The 22,139-nt window shown below is 38.0% G+C and overlaps 1 protein-coding gene across 1 annotated transcript; it reads left to right on the top strand.

Annotated features, from left to right (window-relative positions):
• Nucleotides 1-448: 448 nt before the first annotated feature.
• LOC141363156 (protein NLRC3-like) lies at nucleotides 449-21,905 on the top strand. The gene is made up of 8 exons (XM_073865730.1): nucleotides 449-545; nucleotides 713-1,067; nucleotides 1,313-1,429; nucleotides 1,655-1,771; nucleotides 3,599-3,724; nucleotides 3,999-5,798; nucleotides 14,807-14,980; nucleotides 21,728-21,905. The coding sequence occupies exons 2-8, from the start codon at nucleotides 1,018-1,020 to the stop codon at nucleotides 21,903-21,905; spliced, it is 2,562 nt and encodes an 853-aa protein (XP_073721831.1). The 5' UTR covers nucleotides 449-545; nucleotides 713-1,017.
• The last annotated feature ends 234 nt before the right edge of the window (nucleotides 21,906-22,139 follow it).

The raw sequence follows: 22,139 nt of genomic DNA, 5'->3' as shown, positions 1-22,139 counted from the left end.
TGTAGTTCTCGATTAGAAATGAACAGGTGAACGAAAGCAATTATTATCATTAAAACATGAAATGACAGATAATTGACTAGTACTATGTCGGGACTTTCAAATGAAAAAGTCTAACGCAAACTCTGGTGTGTGCGCGCGCGTGCGTGCGTGTGTGGGTGTATGATTACTGTACCTTAGTTCATACTGATAATAAACCCACATACATTATACATTCATAGTAAATTTATGTCATGATGTATTTGACTTCAACAGCAACATTTACAGCATTTTAGCTAAGCAGTAATGATATTCATCACCTGATAAATGGTTATATTTACAGACCTGCATTACAGACCAGCATTACTACAGTAAAAGTTTAATTTCAAGTGTATGCCATCCCGACTGTCTTTATTCTACATGCTTTGTACTTTGGACTCTGCTTTTAGTCATAAACAGGTGTGGTTTTTAACCTCTCGCCATTTTACACAACAGTTTTAATGTGTCTACATTTGTTGAAAGTCACTTACGTGTACTTGTTAACTTTGAGTAGAAATATGTTGACGGAGGTAAGTGTTTTACATCTCATAATTGTTACTTGACTCAATGTTTCTTATAAAAATAATTTTTATAGTTAATAGTAAAATTAAACTTTTATTTTTTTCATTTAATAAATGTGATTCCAGCTACGCGTTTTTAGTCCTTTTAACAGCATCATCTCTTATTGTTTTTATAGGCTGTACATGCCTAATATGTAAAGCTCAGTGACTGAATGGGTTTTGTCAGAAGCAGCGCAGAAACTCACAGATTTAAACTTTGTGCTGATTTACAAACACATTAAATTCATGATCAGATTCATTTAGTGGAGGTGATCAGATTCATTAGATTCATTCAGAGTCTGTGGAGGTGATCAGATTCATTCAGAGTCTGTGGAGGTGATCAGATTCATTCAGAGTCTGTGGAGGTGATCAGATTCATTCAGAGTCAGTGGAAGTGATCAGATTCATCAGTGGAGATCAGACTGATGTGACTGAATGATTCATGGCCGATTCACAAGAATTCAGAGATGGAGATGATTCTCCAGGAGTCAGGTATTCAAGTCTGTTTTAAAGATATTACCTAAACAAATTGGAAACATTATATAACCTAACTTTTATATATTTAAAATTTTACATAAATATAACATTCTGCATGTTTATATGATAACTTAATCTGTAATTAGATCATCAAATAGCTGTAAATATATTTCTTGATGCAAATAAAACTAAGATGCCCAAACCACATAAGACTGAAAACATCAGTTATCAAACATCTGCTTTATAATGTCTTGTTATAGATCAGACTATCAGAAGAGATCAGACTCATCTGAGATCAGCTGTGTGTCTATGAGGAGTGATCAGTCTATGAATAAACCATTACAATTTCAGGACAGAGAAACATCACCTGGTTTGAGGTACAACAGCTGTCTCATGATCAGCAAGATATTTTAAAATGGACTTTAACGTCTCTTTCAAATTCTTTGTCATTCTGCATGTTCATATGATCAATTCATCTGTAATTAGATCATCAAATAGCTGTAAATATCTTTATTGATGCAAATTAAACTAAGCAGCCCAAAGCACATATGACTGAAAACATCAGTTATCAATCATCTACTCTATATAATGTCTTCTTATAGATCAGTCCATCAGAGGAAATCAGACTTATCTGAGGTCAGCTGTGTGTCCATGAAGAGTACTCAGTCTATGAATAAACCATTACAATTTCAGGACAGAGAAACATCACCTGGTGTGAGGTACAACAGTTCTTTGTCATTTCTGTGTAAAGTTGTTTAAGGTTATGTCAAGTCGATTTTATTTATTTATTTACATTTATAAGAACAACAAAAGAATGACAGTTTTTTATATATAGTTTAGGATGGAGTATTTGAAGTTACATGGAGTTATTCAAATGTATTTCCTTATTTGAATCTATTTCAAACTATATTATAAACAGTCTAGGATGGAGTATGTTGAGGTATTTTTGTTACTAATGGAATAATGCAATAAGTAAAACTCCAAACTATATCCTTTAATCCTGTCCAGGAATACATGGAGACACTCAAAATTATTCCCTATTAGAATGATGGTAATCATATAATAATAATAATAATAACAATTATTATTATTATTATTATTATTATAGCACTAAACGTGAAGTAGCGATATCTGTAAGATTGTAACTGGACAATATTAAAGTGACACCATGTAATTTTTCAACCTTCATAATACATTTTCAAGACCCTTGTGATAGTACATCGACTTTAAATAGGTTGAATGACATGTCTACCATAGCCTGACGGGGTCTGTATCACTTTTACTCGTATTTTAAAACTTAGGGTTTGTGGTAGTAACCAGAGCACAAAAAAAAACTACAAAATTCGACTGCTTTACGGCATACGTCACTTCCTCCACACAATTTGTTTTTAACGTGAATTTTGCTGGAGGCTACTTAAGGAGTGTAGAGAGCAGTTTCTATTATATGACTCTGTGGCACAGTCTTTAGTGTCACGGACCTATGACACGGGCGACCCGGGTTCGATTCCCCTTTAAGGCAATTTTTTATATAAACTGTTGATTCATACATAAATGCGATGTTCTTTATAAATTACGGCGATTATATTGCATATAGTTCCCTGTATTCAGATGCTGTGTTCACGTATTTACCTTTCTTTTTACTGTGTCTATGATATTTACATTACAATCCAGGATGCTATAGCACTCAAACTTGCTCACAGTGTAAAACCAAACCCTATTCATTCACCAATCAGATCCGAGCGTTTCTCTCTTCTCTCTTCCTCATTTGCTGCGTTCCGCTGTCACTCGCGTGACGTATTACAAAGCGGCAGACCTAAACGCATCGGTTTACTTGGATTTGGAGCGATTTTCACACAAAAAAGAGGAATAACGAGCGCCATTGCGGAAAATCCTGGTGGCGAGGGAGAGAGAGAGGATGCAACAATATTTGTTTGGAAAAAGGCAAGGAAATACGTCTGGTCGTTTCTGAATTGGAAGGCTGCAGCCTCCGGAGGTCAATATGCAGGCTGCACACGTCATCAAGCCTGGGTTATTAAGTTAAACTGAGCATTACATTCGCAAGTCATAAGCATACTGCAACAATTTACGATTAACTAAGTATAATAGTCAACTTTGTAATTGTTAATATTGTGAAATAAGACAGTCTTGATGACGTATTAGAAATACGACATCCGGAGGCTGCAACCTTCAGATTGAGAAATGGCTCCTGCCACGACGAGTTCCTCATCAGAAAGTTGTAACATGACTGCGTTTCTCTCTGTTGTCTCAAAATGTTGATCGTTTAGCATTTTAAATGTTTAGTTTTTAGTTTAGTTTTAAGGTTGGCCAGTTCCTTTCCTTTGCGACAGTGCTGCGGCGCTTGTGGGCTCTAGGGGCGCTAGAAGTGAAAAATACGTGTCTAGCACCCCCTAGTGGCCAAAAGTTTCATGGTGTCCCTTTAATGAAAGCAGTATTATTGAAAAGATTAAATTAAGTTAATCTAATATCATTATGTAAAAATGTGCTATATAATAATCTTGCCATGTTTACTGCAAAATAATTTTTAGAAACCTGGAGAGATGTGACAAACATCTACAGCAGAAGAGATCAGACTCATCTGAGATCAGCTGTGTGTCCATGAAGAGTAATCAGTCAATAACATTTCAGGACAGAGAAACATCAACTGGTCTGAGGTACAACAGCTCTGTATAGATAAAGATATGCTAATATACTCAAATATGTGTTCACAAACTGTTGACTAGTCTATTAATATCAGATTGTCTGAATGTCTTCTGTTTAAGGTCAATAATATTGTTTGGATCAGACTCAGATCAAATAAGAGTGTATAAGAATCATGTTTTTATTTAATGAGAATTCAGCAGATATCACTTACATTATATTATTATTAGTTTAGATGTTTTTCTAACATCTTTAATTTATGTAATAGTATTATGCATCTGTTTACAGTTATCATTGTCATCAGAAAACATTCAGATCAAATCTGAGGAAGAAGTTTGAGTGTTTGTATGAGGTAACATCAAATAAGAGAAACCCAACACTACTGAATAAGATCTACACAGAGCTCTGCATCACAGAGAGTGAAAGTGGAGAGATCAGTAATGAACATGAGGTGAGACAGATTGAGACACAATCCAGAAGAACAACAACAGAGGAGACACCAATCAAATGTAATGACATCTTTAAACCTTTACCTGAACAAGACAAACACATCAGAAGTGTGCTGACAAAGGGAGTCGCTGGCATTGGAAAAACAGTCTCTGTACAGAAGTTCATTCTGGACTGGGCTGAAGAGAAAGAGAATCAGGACGTCCACCTCATATTTCCACTTCCTTTCAGAGAGATCAATTTGATGAAGGACAAAACACTCAGTCTTTTAGATCTTCTTCATCTTTTCTTCCCAGAGACAAAAGAAGTGGAAATCTTCAGTGATGAATATAAAGTGTTGTTCATCTTTGATGGTTTGGATGAGTGTCGTCTGTCTCTGGATTTTCACAGAAGTGTGAGGTTGTGTGATGTAAGTGAATCAACCTCAGTGGACGTGATGCTGACAAACCTCATCAAGGGGAATCTGTGTCCCTCTGCTCTCATCTGGATCACCTCCAGACCAGCAGCAGCTGATCTCATCCCCTCTAAGTGTGTTGATCGAGTCACAGAGGTACGAGGCTTCAGTGATCCACAGAAGGAGGAATACTTCAGGAAGAGAGTCAGTGATGAGAGTCTGTCTGATCAAATCATCTCACACCTGAAGTCATCCAGGAGTCTCTACATCATGTGTCACATCCCAGTCTTCTGCTGGATTTCAGTCACTGTTCTAGAGAGAATGTTGAGTGAAGCAGAGAGAAGAGAAATCCCCAAGACTCTCACTCAAATGTACACACACTTCCTGATCATTCAGACAAACATCAAACATCAGAAGGACTATGAGAAGAAAGATGAAGACATGATCTTCAAACTGGGGAAACTGTCTTTTGAGCAGCTTGTGAAAGGCAATCTGATCTTCTATGATGAAGACCTGAGAGAGTGTGGCATTGATGTAGCAGAAGCATCAGTGTACTCAGGATTGTGTACTCAGATCTTCAGAGAGGAGTTTGGTTTGTATCAGGGGAAAGTTTACTGCTTTGTTCATCTCAGCATCCAGGAACATCTAGCAGCTCTTTATGCTCACATCTCCTTCACAAACAACAACAGATATGTGTTTGATCAAAGTCCTAACGCAGGTCAGTTTTCTAACATTTTGGGCAGATTTAAACATAAATCTTCAGAACAGATTTTTTTATATAAGTTGCATCAGCGAGCTGTAGATGAATCTTTACAGAGTAAGAATGGACATCTGGATCTTTTCCTGCGTTTTCTTCTGGGTCTTTCACTGGAGTACAATCAGATTCTCTTACGGAATCTACTGACACAGATGAGAAGTCGCATCTACATGAAAGAGGAAATCGTTAAGTACATTAAACAGAGGATGAATACGAATCTGTCTCCAGAGAAATCCATCAATCTGATTCACTGTCTGAATGAACTGGGTGATGATTCACTGCTGCAGGAGATTCAACATTATGTGAGATCTTCATCAGTAGGAAAGACCAAACTCTCCTATTCACAGTGGGCAGCTTTAGTTTTTGTGTTGTTGACGTCTGAGAAGCATTTGGATGAACTTGATCTAAAACCATTTCTTGGAGATAAAAATACATCAGATGAAGTTCTTGTGAGACTGCAGCTTGTGATTCAAGAAACCAAAAATCTCCAGTAAGTAAAACTAACAACAATCACATGACTGTTTACATATTAAAGCAACACTATGTAGTTTTCCATGTAAGATTGGCTTACGGCTCCCCCATGAGGTTGAAAAGCTCAACAGTACCTGGTATCAGACACTGGCTGAATCCGAAATCGCATACTTAATATGTAGGTACTGAATTTCATTGGGTACCTACTTAACGTGCGCTAAGGCAGTATGTACGTTCACGTTAAGTATGTACAGCATTCGCCATGTTGACGTTATCATGGGACATATGACGTAGTAGACTTGTTCGAGTTCATGCGGAACCACAAGAACCGACAGGAGATTGACATCACAATACCGCGAGAGCAACTCGAAATCAGACTTCTCCGTATGATTTCTGGAATCGCTCTCACGGTACTTTGATGTCATCCAGCTGTTGGTTCTTACAGCGGTGCATAAACTCGAACAAACCTAATAACAGACATGAAAACGTATGCGTGTGTATGAGGGACAGGTGCACTAACACCTGATTGCATCAGTAACTTGATCTGTAACAGATATATTACACATTATTTTGTAGGGGACAAAATAAGTTAAACAAGCAGATTGTAATTTAATATCTATTGTCAGATGACAGCTGTGCTTGAATACAAACTAGACAATGCAGGCAATGTGATTATATACATTTTAGTGAAGCAATCTCTTGTATTTACTTAAAACGACAGGAAACATGAATAAAAAATGAATGAATAAAACCATCACAATAAATGAAAACGTATAGAAGTGAATCCCATATGAAACAAAACTTTATTCAAATGTATTTTTCTAACAAACTATCACATATTTACTGTCAGCTCAACACAGCTGTGACAATTCTACAGCTTTATTTTCATGAATCAGCTGAGCACTTTGTGGAATATCCTGGGCCTGTGCGTGAAGTCAGGGTGCTGAGGAACAGTCCTGTGTAACGTATCAAAATCACCCGATTGGTTGGTCTCCGGTCGATTGCTTTGCTTTCCCGTGGCATCATGGGAAAGCTGGGATAGAAGTGTCCATCCGATGCACGCCTCAGGGCCGGGTTTCCCAAAAGCATCGTAAGGCTAAGTAGATCGTAAAAACGATCGTACGAATCATCTTAGAATTACGGGCTGTTTCCCAAAAGCTTCGTAACTTAAGTTGCACTTGAAAATCATCGTAGATCTACGAGTGCTCTGGAGTAATCGTTCATTCATAAGTGCATCGTAAGACAACAGAGTTACAAGGTCACCTACAGGACAACCAGCAGATTGCACTCCTGCAATGACGATAATGTAATGTTTTAAATGTTTATTTATTTATTGGGTTCTTCTTTGTTTATTTTATATTAAATATATAATATAATATATTTAAAATTCAAATGAGAAATCAAATTTAAATGACTAAACATAAATTAATAAAGAAGGAAAACGTATTTTGTACAAGTTGGTAAAAACTTTTTGTTATTTGGTAAAAGTTGGTATAGCAAATTGATAAATGGTTCATACCGATTGCTGCTATAATTCACCTAAACATTGTTTTGAAGGGAAATGGCATCTAATTACAGAAACCAAATAAATATTTATGGTACAATGCAATAATCCATAAAAATAAATAAACTTAGATAATAAACAACAAATAATAATAATAATCTAAACTAGAAACGCAGAAGGCATTTTGCAGTGGGACGAGTCCTAACTAAATACGGAAAAGAATATTTAATAAATCATTAAAACATTTAAAAAGTCATTGAACAATAATGAAAATATATTATTACAAATATTACTGCACATCGGCTGAAGATCATTAGCCTAAACAAGCTTCTGCTACAAATTCGAATCATTCTATTGGTGACATTTCAGCACTTGACAAATGGATAGCGACTCGTAAGTAGCACTTAAAACCTAGCTGCGAGCGATCGTTTCACGTGCATCTTTGGGAAACGCACGTAAATGAACAACGAATGTTCGTTAAGTAGCTCGTAGCGCTCTTAAGTGCTAAGTTCAATCGTTATCGGGAAACCCAGCCCAGAATCGGGGCGGACTCAGTAGGGCATCCGGGGATTTCTCACCTACTGATTTTATGGATACTGAGGATTCGGACGTACTACTCTGTTCACGTGCTGTTTCCCCTACTACATTTTCAGTACGTAGGCGGTTTCGGACAATACTTAAGTACACGTGCCTCTGAATCTCGCGAGAAATAGTCCAAAATCCCGCTAATTCTCGCCTACCCTTTTACGTATACTGAGGTTTCGGACATACTATTCGTTCGCCTACTGTTTTTTGCCTACTATATAGTATGGCAGTATGCGATTTCGGATTCAGCCACTCTTCTGCAGGTAGGGGAGGGGCGGGGCTGTGTTCTCCGACCCGATCACGTGACTTATGATTGTGGCTGTAGCACCTAGGAGGTTAATCAGGTTACAGTAGAATTCATACAGGAGTTGTTCTACCACTGAAATAATTTTAGAGACATTATTTAAAGGTCGAAAAACAAAATAGTGTTGCTTTAATACAATTAATCTGTAAAGAATTCGTATGTCCACTTGAGTCATTAACTTTACGAATACTTTTATTTTGATTCAACGTGCAGCTTACATACATGCAAGCAGTCAACATGAGAGACTTCCGCGTGCGTTCTACGTCAACCCCCATAACGTACATACGTCAGTAGAGAGCAGAATGCCCTTAAAGCACAATTACATGAGCACATTATGTGACATAATCTAATTATTTTATGATTTTATTTTTAATTCTTACTTTGGGAAAATCTTTTCTAACAAAAGTCATTTTCCTAATGTTGTAAATAAATCAGCAGTCAATCTCAAAAAAGTTCCCAAAAACATTCTGCCAACATAAAAAGTGTCCAGTTTTCTTGATTTTCTAAGAACGTTTCTGGGTTGTCTGAACGTTAGATGAATGTTACATTCTACCCTTTTCAAACGTTATGACAATGTCATGTTTTAATGTTCACACAATGTTTAAAACAAAACTGTTGTCTTTATTTGCTTGTTATGTAAATGATAGAGAAACATTGCATTTTATTATTTTAATTTTTTTTAAATAATAATAATAATATAAAACATGTTTTCTGAATGTTCTGTAAAAATATTGCTGTAGAAAACACAATTCACTTATTAGGTTTAGATGTTGATGATTTGTTTTATTTAAAGTCACCATTATTGTGATCAGTGTTTGTTTTAGTTTAAATCTTGACCCTTAACTTTTTTCTTGCTAGTTTATCTCTGGTTGCATTACTTTGTGTGTATGTTACAGTAATGTAAAGTTAGTGCAATTCTGTAGCAGTTAGTACATAATGATAAAGGTTGTCTGGTTAATTGATTAACTCATCAAAAGTTTATTTTCTGTCAATAATGTAAATGAGATTCAGCACTCACAACAGTTTGTCATTAAGGAGTTTTAGAAACTATGGACACAAATTAACCGTTGTACATTTGGGACGTACAAACATCAAGAATCAGAGTATGAATCTCAACAACAGTGACAATTAAATGAAAAACTTCATGCTGCAATGCATGCTGGGTATCAGCAAATTACAAATCTAATTTAGGACTCCCAGCATGCACTGCGGCATGGATAATGAGCTTTTTACTATTTTCTTTGTTACCATAGTTGAGATTCATACTCTGATTCTTGATGTTTGTACGTCCCAAATATACAGCAGTTAAATTTGTGTCCAAAGTTTCTAAAACTTCTTAATGACAAACTGCTGTAAAAGTGCTGGATCTCATTTACATTAATGACAGAAAACAAACTTGATGAGTAAATCAATTAATTAGATGATGATCTTTATCATTATGTACCAACAACTGCACAGAACTGCACCATTAACTTTACGTTACCATAACAAATGTGTTTTATACACACAAAGTTAACACAACCAGGCAATAACTAGCAAGCAAAAAGTCAAGGGTCAAGAGTCCAACTAAAACAAACAATGATCACCACCATGGTGACTTTAAATAAAACAAATCATCAACATCTTAACCTAATAAGTGAATTGTGTTTTCAGGGCTCTAAAGTGCGACCAATTTGGTGAGAGAAGAGGAAAAGAACGATTGACAACTTTTTCGTTAAGAATATTAAGTTAATGCCTGATCCGAAGATCATAATCAATACTCTGACATCAACCTCCCGTCACATCAGCCCTGAAGACGAAATTAGGTAATGAGCCACTTACAATCAAGTCAGAGCCGGAGCATAATTCTTATGAAGAAAATTATTTGAACGTAACCCCAAACAGCAATGTCGTGTGCCGTGTGCCCAATTTATAGAAAAAAGCCAGGAGTCAAGACCGCTATTTTCTTCATAATCTTACTTCCAAATCTAATCCTATAAACTTTTCGGTGTTTGCTGTATCGCTATTACCGCCCTGCCAGACTGGCTGTCTTAAATAGAGAAATAAGTTGAAATGAAATAAAATAAATAGAACATGATGATTACGTCTTTCTTTGGTGAAAAAATAATAAAATTAATAAGCCTACATAAAATGTGTTTCACTTAAATAATTAGCAAATTAACAAAACGAATTCAAAAGTAGCCTATAGCCTATATGAGTTTATTTTTTGTGTGACACGCTCCAAATCCGATGCATCACAAAAAACTTTTTATACCCATTTTAAAAAGCACGATGTTTTGTTATAATTGTGAGTGTTAATTTACATAAATAAATCTACACCATTTCAGTTTTGAATGTTGTTTTACTTTTATTTGTATGACCATAATTTAAGGTAATGCAAGCTCATCATGCGTATCATGCCATCACCGGCACCAGTTTACGCAGGGCAGCAAGAAAGAGACATTAAACTTTAAACATTTAACATTCTACTTGAGTTTTTTGGGACATCCCGTCGGAATCACTGCAATCATATCATCAATTTAAAAGGTATAAATACAAGCGCAGCGCGTATGAGTGTTCAAATACTGCTGACTGCTCAGCTGTCAATCTGCCGACCCTCACAAAGTTTCACAAATGATAATATATTTGTCCAATCATGGCCCTGTGCTTATTTCTGTCAATGTTCTGCATGAAGATCTTTAAAAGTTTCTACTTACTTCAGGATTTGCGGTGCGTCCGGTTGCAGTCTTTATGTCAAACGAGTGGGTATGAAATAAATTGATGCTGATGTCAGAAAACGGGTGAAGTGTTATTTTAATCGCGCGGATGTGGGTTATCAAACAGGACTGTGCATGACTCGTATAAGGAAAATGGAATAACAACATGAAAATTATAAAATAGCCTACATGTTTATATTCTGTATTAAATCATAATGGGCGATAAACTTGCGGTGTTAAAGGGACAGTTCACCCAAAAAATGAAAAGTCTGTCATCATTAACTCTCCCTCATTTTGTAACAAACCTGTATAAATTTCTTTGTTCTCATGAACACGAAGCAAGATATTTTGAGGAATGTTAACAACCAACCCAAGCATGAGCCCCATTCACTTCTATAGTAGGAAAAAATAATATTATGGAAGTGAATGGGGCTCATGAATTGTTTGGTTTCAAACATTCCTCAAAATATTTTCATTCATTTTCACCAGAACAAAGACATTTATACAGGTTTGTAACAACACGAGAGTCAGTAAAATATGACAGAATTTTCAATTTTGGGTGAACTATAAATCCAATGCGGTCAAAAATTTGGGTGCACCTAACTTTTGTGCTGGTGCACCTAAAAAAAATGTTAGGCGCACCAGTGCAACCAGTGCAAAAAGTTAGTATAGAGCCCTGGTTTTCTACAGCAATATTTTTACAGAACATTCAGAAATAATGTTTTATAAGTTTTAAAATAATAAAATGCAATGTTTCTCTATCATTTACATAACAAGCAAATACGTCTATAAAACAGTTGTTGCTTTTAACTTTGGGTAAACATTTAAACATGAAATTGTCATAACGTTTGAAAATGGTAGAATGTAACATTCAGACAACCCAGAAATGTTCTTAGAACGTCAAGAAAACTGGACACTTTTATGTTGGCAAAAAGTTTTTGGGAACTTTCAGGGAACATTCTTAGAACATTTCTCTGTTTGCTGAGAGTCCGACAACATCTTGTCCATTATGAACACAAACACTTGAGGAAATAAGATCATGTATTCAATCAAAACCTTATTGTAAAGTCTTACATTATTCAACACATACAACTTTTACTTTCTCTATTTCAACACATTTTGTTGTCAAAAGCATACAGAACAAATGTTCAAACCTGTAAGAAAAAGACATGTTAGTTATAATTAGTTATGATTCATTTTAATTTCCTTCACAACGTGAAACAAAACTCCTCTGTTAAAATGTCAGAAAATGTAGTTTGGTGTTTCTTTAATGAAATCTTTGCTGATATTATTGTGTATGAAGAGTTTTTCTCCTCGTCGTGTTGTTTTTATAAAGATGATTAAAACATTGATCCATCATTGACACTGACACACACATTAATAATGTTTTTATAGATTGAGTGAAATTGATCTTTTAACACTGTAACATCTTTAAATGTAAGATCAGAGTTATGTTATATCCAGCTGAGATCAAATACCTGATGAGAATTACAAGTGTGAGACATGAACTCAATACAGATTTATGAAGAAATGTTCATGTGGTTTAGGACATCTAACACTAATAGTCAGCTGTGTGATGGATTTATTTGACATTTAAACACACAGTGTCTCTGTCAGGACCCGTCTGAAATCATGTGTTTTATTACATCTAGTCTTTGTGTTCGGGGTCCTGGCAGTACCATGTTTTATGTGGGAAATGTGTGGTTTTGGTATTGGTTTATTCTGACCACGCATTTCCCGGGTCTCGTCACCTTTTTCCCCGATCCCTTAATTGTAATGATTTCCAGGTGTATGTAATTTACTTTCTCTCTATTTAAGAGTCCTTGTGTTTGTTGTCCAGTGCGCGCTCGTCTTGTTACCATTCCTGTCTTGTTCCAGAGTTTTGCATTTGTGAGTATTGAGTGTATTTGTTATCTGTAGTGTAGGAGCCACAGTTTAATTTATTTATGGTTTTACAATTTACTTATAGTTGTCTTTTTTGTTGCATTTGAGAAGTGCACCTTTAACAGGTGGAGAGGGCGTTCCCCTATAAGTTGGAGTGGGTAGCGCATAATGGGGAGAAGGCGTGTCAGCAGATACAGTCTTTGACCTTGGCCTGGATCTGCGCTACCGGAGCGCTGTATTAAAAAGCTGAACTCCAAGCGCCATAAAACCATATTTAAGGACATTTAAAACAATTTGCATCTATGTTTTGTATTTTATTTGCAATAAATACGGATAAATCATTGAATGACAACACTCTTGGATTTTCTTGGATTCGGGCTGTGAGTCTGACCCTGTACCCGCATTCTCCAAGTGGTTTAAAAACAATAGGAAGAAAACAGGGGGTTACAGGAAAAACCCAAACATTGTTTTTTTGCCACTACATGTAGTTTAATGTTGGTTCATGTTTAGTTTTATGTTAGTTTAGTGTAGTGTGATTCCGTCTTGTTTTACCCCCTCGTGGGTTTTGTTTTCCCCTGTTTGTTTCAATAAATTATTATTTTTTAGTCATGTCTGCATTTGGGTTCGTTCCTTGTCAAATCCTCACATTACGAACGCGCCACAACTGAACCCAGCAGACGATGGACCATGTGTTTGCCGATAGTAGAGCCCAGGGCGCTCACATTTTGTTTGGCATGCGCCAGAAGGGAGATCCACTAATGGGGTTTGCTATGGACTTTTTAAAGGCAGCGAAGGGCACTGGCTTTAATGAGTCGGAGCTAAAAGTCATTTTCCTTAGCTGCCTTGATGAGCCTCTATCGGAGACTGAACGGTGGGTTGTCAAACCCATGAGCTTCCCGGACTCGGTGGAATACATCATGAACCGGGAGTTCAGAGTTCCTACCGCAGTTTCCCATCCAGCTCCTCTTCAGACCATCCCAGAGGGTCAAGTCATGGGATGCTTGACTCTCGGCGACCCAGAACCTTTCCCTCCGGCTCCAGAGAGCTCCTCCCCACCTGTGTCCCTTCGAGGGAAACAAGAGAAGAGGATCTCCTGGGAGTCTTCGTCCGGGGGGTCCTCCTCTGAGTTGAGAGCACCACCTCATCCACTTTCTGCTCCGTGACCTCGAAGGAAGAACAGGAGGAAGGGGGATCTTGCCCAGCCGCCAGAGCGCCCAGAGCCGCCGACGCAGCCGCCAGAGCGCCCAGAGCCGCCGACGCAGCCGCCAGAGGGCCCAGAGCCGCCGGCGCAGCCGCCAGAGGGCCCAGAGCCGCCGGCGCAGCCGCCAGAGCGCCCATAGCCGCCGACGCAGCCGCCAGAACCGCCGACGCAGCCGCCGGAGCGCCCAGTGCTGCCAATGCAGCCGCTGGTGCGCACAGAGCTGCCGACGCAGCCGCCGGTGCGCACAGAGCTGTCTACGCAGCCGCCGGTGCGCACAGAGGCGTCGACGCAGACGCCAGCGCAACCCAAGCCGTGTTCGCCGCCAGCGCAACCCCAGCCGTGTGCGCCGCCAGCGCCACCCCAGCCAGGTTTTGCCTCTTTCGGCCATGACCCTTCCAGAACTCACCCAGAGTTTACCCAGACTCCTTTACCACCCTCCCACCCTGGACCACCCCCTTTGAACTATTGTGTTTCTCCCACCCCCCCTCCCTTGTTTGTTATTTTTATTGTCCCACCCTAATCCTGTCTTAGTTTTTTCCTGTTTGCCCTTGTTAGTCTTTGTTTTGTTTTCATGGGTTATGTCTTGTATGCAGTCTGTTTTGTCCCGTGTTTAGTGTTCTCCTTGAGGAGCGTCTTGTTTTACCCTCTCGTGGGTTTTGTTTTCCCCTGTTTGTTTCAATAAATTATTAATTTTTAGTCCTGTCTGCATTTGGGTTCGTTCCTTGTCAAATCCTCACAGTCTCAGTTACTGAGGGATTGAAAGAGGAACATTACATGAAGAGATGGAGGTTACAAATTTGTGGACAAACTTTGTAGTTTTGTATCATTCACATAAAGTCTCTGTTCTCTACAGGTTGAAGTGGTGTAATATCACAGATGAAGGTTGTGTTGCTCTGACTTCAGCTCTGAGATCAAACCCATCACACCTGAGATATCTGGATCTGTCTTATAATAATCTCACAGATTCAGGAGTGAAGCTGATCTCTGATGTACTGAAGAATCCTGACTGTAAACTGAAGATACTGAAGTAAGATTGTGATCTGATGTTCAGACAGAATTCACATTATAGTGAGACTATATAGAGATCATAACATCTGTAATGGATTTATAGACACTAGTCAACATTGAAAGTGGATCATAAAACTTAATCGTAGGGTGTTTTCAGACCTGTAGATCGATTGCTTTGTTTTGAAACCGGGGGTTAAATGGCTACAATGTTGGTTCAGTTCACATACACAAGGCAATATTTCCAAATGAACCAGACTTTGTTAATACAAGTCATGTGTGTGTAAACTTTCCTTTAATTGCTCAGAGCATTTGTTTATTTTCTGTGATTCTGCTTAAATTGTCTGTCAGGAGGACAGAGAGCAGCTTTACGGGGTTATTGTGTGGCTTTTTTGGTAAGTGCGGTTATATTACTTCATTTGTTTAAGTAGGAATCAAAACTTAGGTGGGACAACATTCTTACCATGAACCTATGCGGAGAAGAGCAATTAAAAGCTGTTTTTAATAGGAACAGCTGCACTTTGGTCATCTATAAAAAGCTATCAGGTATGTTCATGTTTAATTACACAATTCGTGGGTACCAAAGACGTCACTTCCGCCATGCCCGCCGCCATATTTGTGTCCGTCTTGGCAGGGAACACATATCTAATGCACTAAATGGTCACATTTATTAGTTTAATTGAGGGCTTACCAGAGACAAAATACTGATTTTACAATCTGGAGTTAGATTTCGGGGGCCAGTCAGTCCCTACAGTTGTTCCAGATCACGGACAATTAACAAAATGTTGAATTTTTGTGATTCTGCATTATTTGTCATATTCTGTATTAAATATTTCCAGAAATTAAAAATGTCTCATAAAAATAAATAAAATATAATATCTGTCATTATAAATAGAGTAGACAACTTGGTGAATATTTTTGGCTTTAATTTACTAATGTGAATAAACAATCCCTCTCATAGCACACTGTATCCTGTTACCATAACAGCCCTGAACCCCACAGTTAACAGTGAATCACATCTTCTGAGTACACATAAAACCATTATCTCTACTATATTTCTCAAGTTAAAGGTAAGATATAATGCATTATTTTCATTACGATACACTCTTAAAAAGTCTCTGGCATATAACAACATCTGTAGTTAATGTGCAACTACTCAGTGGTGTAATGCTACATTGCTTGTACTGAACAACACAAACAAAACAATTGCAGTGATATTATTCACAAATTCTCAAACAATTTACAATTGCACTTTTCTGGATTTTGATCAAGCAAACTGGCAAATGATGTCTTCGAAATCTATGTCCCTAACCAGTTCAGATTCAATGACAAGCAGGGAAAGTGCAGAAAGACGTTTCTGTGTCATTGTTGTCCTAAGTTCATTTTCACTCGCTTTAGAGTAGATAAAGACCTCTCTCCTTCACAGTTAGATACTGACAAAGTTAAATACAGTATAAGTGCAACAAAAACATTAGGAAATGTTGTCTTTAGTCCATTCTGATCAACAATTTGCGGCAGCTCTGCAGGTGAGGTCTTGTCTTTGCTAAAATGTCTGAACTGAATCAGTTCATCAGTCAAAGTTTTATCTGATCCACTTGATAAGTGGATGACAGTTTATCAGCCCTTATGCGCAATTCACTTTCTGTACAGTCCTTGCAAAAGAGAACACCAAAAAGATCATAGACCTCTTTGTAAGCATCAATACGTTTGGCCAGGCATGATTTTAGTCTGTCCAAAATTACATAATATGACTCGACCTTAAATCTCTGACTTACATCAGTAAATAATACTTCATCTTTGTCAGATGACTCATCCGCAAACCGCTTTCTCTTTCGTTTGCGGCAAACATCATATTGATAAGTCTGAGTAACACCGAGAGCACGAGCAGATTCATCTACCTCAGCAAACTGCTCTCATAGTCCCAACATAAAAGTGTAATGACTGCAATAGTTCAACAGCAGTGGATACAGTAAGTCCATGTTGCCTTTTTGCAGATGAACGCTTTTGCCTTAAATCTGCTTAGCACCCGGTTCCACAGCGTAGTCAGTGTAGTTTCCAGATTATATAGCTTTTCTAATTGCATTGTAGTTTTCATGGAGAGCTTTGGTGGAGTCGGCCCTATGGTTTCATCTTGTGGCACACAGAGGTTTAAGGGTCAAATTAATGTGAATGTCACTGTCATTAAATACAAGATTCCAGCGATGAGTGGATGCGCTGCAAAAGTTATAAGGAGATTGTAAATGACAAAAAAATGATTTGACCTCATCACAGCAATCATCTATGCTGTTCACGCCAACGAGATTAAAAGAATGAGCATCACAGGGCGTGTACAATTTAAAATATCACTAATCACCTACAAAGCTTTAAATGGCCTAGCACCCTCATATCTTAGAGAATTACTATCAGAATACAATCCATCACGCACACTACGGTCGCAAAATTCTGGTCTCTTGATTATCCCTAGACTATCAAAAGTGTCTAAAAGTGGAAGGTCATTTTCCTACTTAGCCCCTAAGCTCTGGAATGATTTACCAACCGATGTCCGAGAATCAGACACAGTCGATAATTTTAAATCTAGACTTAAAACTTTTCTCTTCAACAAAGCATTCGCATAATTTATCTAGTAAAAGTACTTAACTCGAAATAGTTATCTGTACGGAACAAAGCACTCGCGGTCATAACACAGATCAACCAAATAAATAAATAAAAATCTTATCTTAACCTATAGTCGGATTGCGATTTTGGAACTTTCGTGTTCTTGTGAATAGTATGCCATACAAACCCGTTTGCCACTGAACCTGCATTAACGACGACAGTGGGGCTTTTGGCCTTAGTCAAACGGGTTGGCACGTATGGTTGGGTTGTGATTTTGGCGCTTTCTTTCTATTGCGAAATAGTATGCCATACAGACCCGTTTGCCACTGAACCTGCATTAACGACGACAGTGGGGCTTCCGGCCTTAGTCAAACGGGTTGGCACGTATGGTCGGGTTGCGATTTTGGCGCTTTCTTGTGTCTTGTGAATAGTATGCCATACAGACCCGTTTGCCACTGAACCTGCATTAACGACGACAGTGGGGCCTCCAGCCTTAGTCAAACGGGTTGACACGTATGGTCAGGTTGCGATGTTGGCGTTTTTTCGTGATCTTGTAAATAGTATGCAATATAGACCCGTTTGCCACTGAACCTGCATTAACGACGACAGTGGGGTTACAGGCCTTAGTCAAACGGGTCGACAGGTTTCATTTTCTCTTAAAAATCGGAAGGTGACCCTTAGTTACCATATATACCGTCGCAGTGGGCCCCCAATTTGCAAAATCCTCAACTGTGGATAATATAATTATGCCTCAATAGTTAGTCTGTCTGAAACTAAGCTGATTAAACCACATCACTGTGTGACACTTGCATTACATGAACGGCCCCTACGCTAATATGATTTTGTTTTTCTCTCCCTGTCTCGTCCCTGGGTCCCATTGACCCTGAGGACAATGGGACAAACAGACCCAGTTCCGGTAGATGTGAAAGTCGGCACACCTCTGATCTACTGGTCGTCCTTCAATGTGATGCCCAGCTGATGCCTGACCAACGACCACCGGCAGGACCCGCTTAATATCCGCTTAATCTCTGCTTAATCTCTGCTTAATCTCCGCTTAATCTCCTTATCCGTTAATATGTGTGTATATACATGTATATCTCCCAAGGGTTTTTCCCTCCTAGGACTTTTATTTTTATTTCCTCGGCTAAACAACCCGGGGTTTTTGTTTTTTTTCTCCTAGGGGGTTTTTTACCCCGGGGAGGTAGCCTGCTTGGGCTTAACTTAGCTTCTTCTTCTCGACGTTACATTAGTAATATGCTCGCTCATAATGTCGCGTCATAGCCGCAGCAAATTTGACTGCTTATGCTATTGTGTATTATGTTATGCTATCTGTCGTTTTTCTGTGCTTTTACTGCTTCTATTAATGTAAAGCTGCTTTGAAACAATTGAGTATTGTGAAAAGCGCTATATAAATAAAATTGAATTGAATTGAATTGAATTGTAATGAATTAAAGGGTTTTGCATTTTCAGGTGTGCTTGAAGTCTGTTATATTTACCGGACATATTACTCGCATTATTGTAGCTTTGTCCACTACAATTTGACAAGTCCAACCCCAAGTCTTTTCAATTATTTTTAGTACACACTCTGCAATGCTTGCACCTGTGTGGCTATGGATGGGCTAAAATCCAAAGGAATCTTTTTAACTACTCTTCCCTCAGCATTAACAAATCTAAAAATAAATGTCAACTGATCAACATGGGAGAGGTCTGGTGTTGAATTTCAATTATGGAAAAATATTTGGCCTGTTGGATTTTAGCTGCTATTATGTTCTTAGTTTTTTTGCCCATTAACGATATAAACTCTATAAGACAACAAATAGGAGGTCTTACCTTAACCCTTCTGTCCATGCTTCTTTAAATGTTCTTGTATAAAGGGGTCAAACTCTGCAATCAGTTCAAGCAAACCAAGATAATTTCTGTTGTGTGGTGATTCTAGTTTTTCTTCATGCCCTCAAAACGGAAGCCCCCTTTCTCCCAAAAACTTGACAACGGCTACTACACGCCTCAATACCTCCTTCCAGTAGTTTTGTTCGGCCTTCATCTGCCGGCAAATCGAAGCATCGACTACAGATATTTGTTTTGCTCTGTTTATTAAAGCAAGCATGTTACGTCGGTGATCCGCACTCTTTTCATGGTCAGATATCCTCTCTGGATGTTTCCAGTCACAGAAGCCTGTAATAAATGTATGATTTTGTGAGGAGAAAAGTTTGCATGAATAGCAATAAACCAATCCAGTTGACGGGGAGTACAGTAGCCATTCCTTAGGAACAATTTAGTTGTTTTGGAGACGAGACCGTAATAATTGATTTGTAAGAGAACGTGTTCTTCCCCATTCCACAATCACGTACAGATGCTGAATATTTGGCAGCCTGATTCTGATAGACTGCAGCTCCACGTTGTATACTCTTCCCTCACTTTTTCTGTGATGAACCCCCACAAGGCCACATCACCAGGAACAGCAAACCATCGATTGTCCGTTTCATCATCCACCTCAGTCTGGGTGTAGGAGTTTAAGTCTAGCTGTTGTTCGATTGTTTCTGGATGCTTCGGCTCATCAGGTGCACTCCTGTTTATTTGATCGGTGGTGTCTCCGTTGCTAATTGATTGCTCAACAGAGCATAAATTTGCATCATCGTGAGTGCTGCTAACAGACTGCTCGGCACCAGCGTGAAAAACTGCATATTTGTGGGATTTTGTGTAAAGTGGCTTAATGTACTTTCTTTGGCACTGCCACTTTGGCTGCTGCCGCTTCTCCGATATCTTCTCGATATTTTTGGCGCTTTCAGCTGTCTGCAAATAATTTTCCAGATAGCTGTTGTTCGTGTCACGCAAGTACTTTTGTAATTTTATAACGTTTTTTTTATTGCTGGTTTCAGTTGGTGCCCCTAAGACTTTGGTGCCCCTGGGCACTCACTCAGTTTGCCCATATGGTTAATCTGCTCCTGAAAATAAGTTGCTGGGACACAAAAGAAAGTCTGCTGTCCATAACATCTCAGCGGGAACAAACGTGCACATGCAGAACTGTGATCTTTCAGGCTTTGACGGTCACATACGCTCATAATTAAGTCAAAATGTCCATTGGCGTATATAAATGTATATAAAAAGATTATGTGTAAAGTGAAAAGTTTAGGAAAAAAGTGTTTTAGGACGTATGAATCCATTACTATAGGCTTGTAAGTATAAGTGACAGCTGTAACTTATATGTTAATCAAAAAACAATCTGCTACTTAATGTTATATTTATTTGTCTGTTTTTTGTTTCTCTGTTCTTACTGTTTACTTGATTATTGAATTACTTGAGAACTTTTTACTATTCATTAATATTAGGCAAGCATTTATGTTATCTTAGTGGTCACTTCTGATTGAAGACAATCCTTTATTCCGCTGATTTAACTCCTTTGGAATATAATACAATTGTAGTTCGGGGTTCCTCTAATGACTGTTGTTACCGCCAACAGCACAACATATCCCGGGCATATTGTAATCTTGTTGTAAACCTCCTGTGAGTGTTTTATTGATCTTCATCTGGTAGTTGTGTCTGCTGTGATCATAGACTAAATCAGTCCGCCCCTGCCGTGTTCACATATGACTAAACAAACTGAACTAAGGAGAAAAAGCAGCAGGTTCTGAAACATAGACTCAGGTCTGAAAACACCCTAAGATGTCCTCAGACAAGTATTGTTCAAAATTCAAAGACAACATTTATAAAAAGTTTTGGTCCGCTTTAAATGTTGAATAGTTAATTTTAATTGAATCTCAGTAATGTATTTGATAACTGAAGCTGATTTTATTCAAGATTCATCACAACACATTAACTCTTACTGAAAGTCACAAACATAAAACATTGAAATTGAATTATGATGAGAAAAAAAGTAAAAAAAACAAAAATCATTCAGAAATAAAAACATGAGTGACAATTTTGTGATGTCTGATGAGAGAAATCTGATTTCATTACTGTATAAAAAATAAATCACACTGTTAATATAAACTCAAACTGATGAAGTTAATTTCCTTGTAAATCTCACTGATGTGTTTCAGTAAGAAACAAACACACATAAATGAAACTAAAATGAAAATGTCCATAAACACTAAATGATGACAGAAAGAGAAACAAATTCAACTCACTGTAGATTTGATCAGTGTGTGAACAAACTGTGTGTCTCTGTTCTCTACAGGTTGAGTCACTGTGATATCACAGATGAAGGTTGTGTTGCTCTGACTTCAGCTCTGAGATCAAACCCATCACACCTGATAGATCTGGATCTGTCTTATAATAATCTAAGTGATTCAGGAGTGAAGCTGATCTCTGATGGACTGAAGAATCCTGACTGTAAACTGGAGATACTGGAGTAAGATCATCTCTCTGATAGTCACACATGTACTGAGGTTTAGTTAAACATAAACTGTATGAAAATAACAAACACACTAAACTGAAAAGGATCTGATCAGTAAGCAGATACATCAGCAGTCTCATGAAGTCTTATGAGACATCGATACGTCATCAAAGCACTGCAGTGTTTCACCACAACACAACCTGTGAAGATAAAAACAGAGATAAAGCTTAAAATTAAAAATGTATTCTACAAT

Source organism: Misgurnus anguillicaudatus, unplaced genomic scaffold (assembly GCF_027580225.2).
Source record: "Misgurnus anguillicaudatus unplaced genomic scaffold, ASM2758022v2 HiC_scaffold_33, whole genome shotgun sequence".
NCBI lineage: Eukaryota > Metazoa > Chordata > Actinopteri > Cypriniformes > Cobitidae > Misgurnus > Misgurnus anguillicaudatus.
This window is presented reverse-complemented; position numbering and strand designations above follow the sequence as displayed.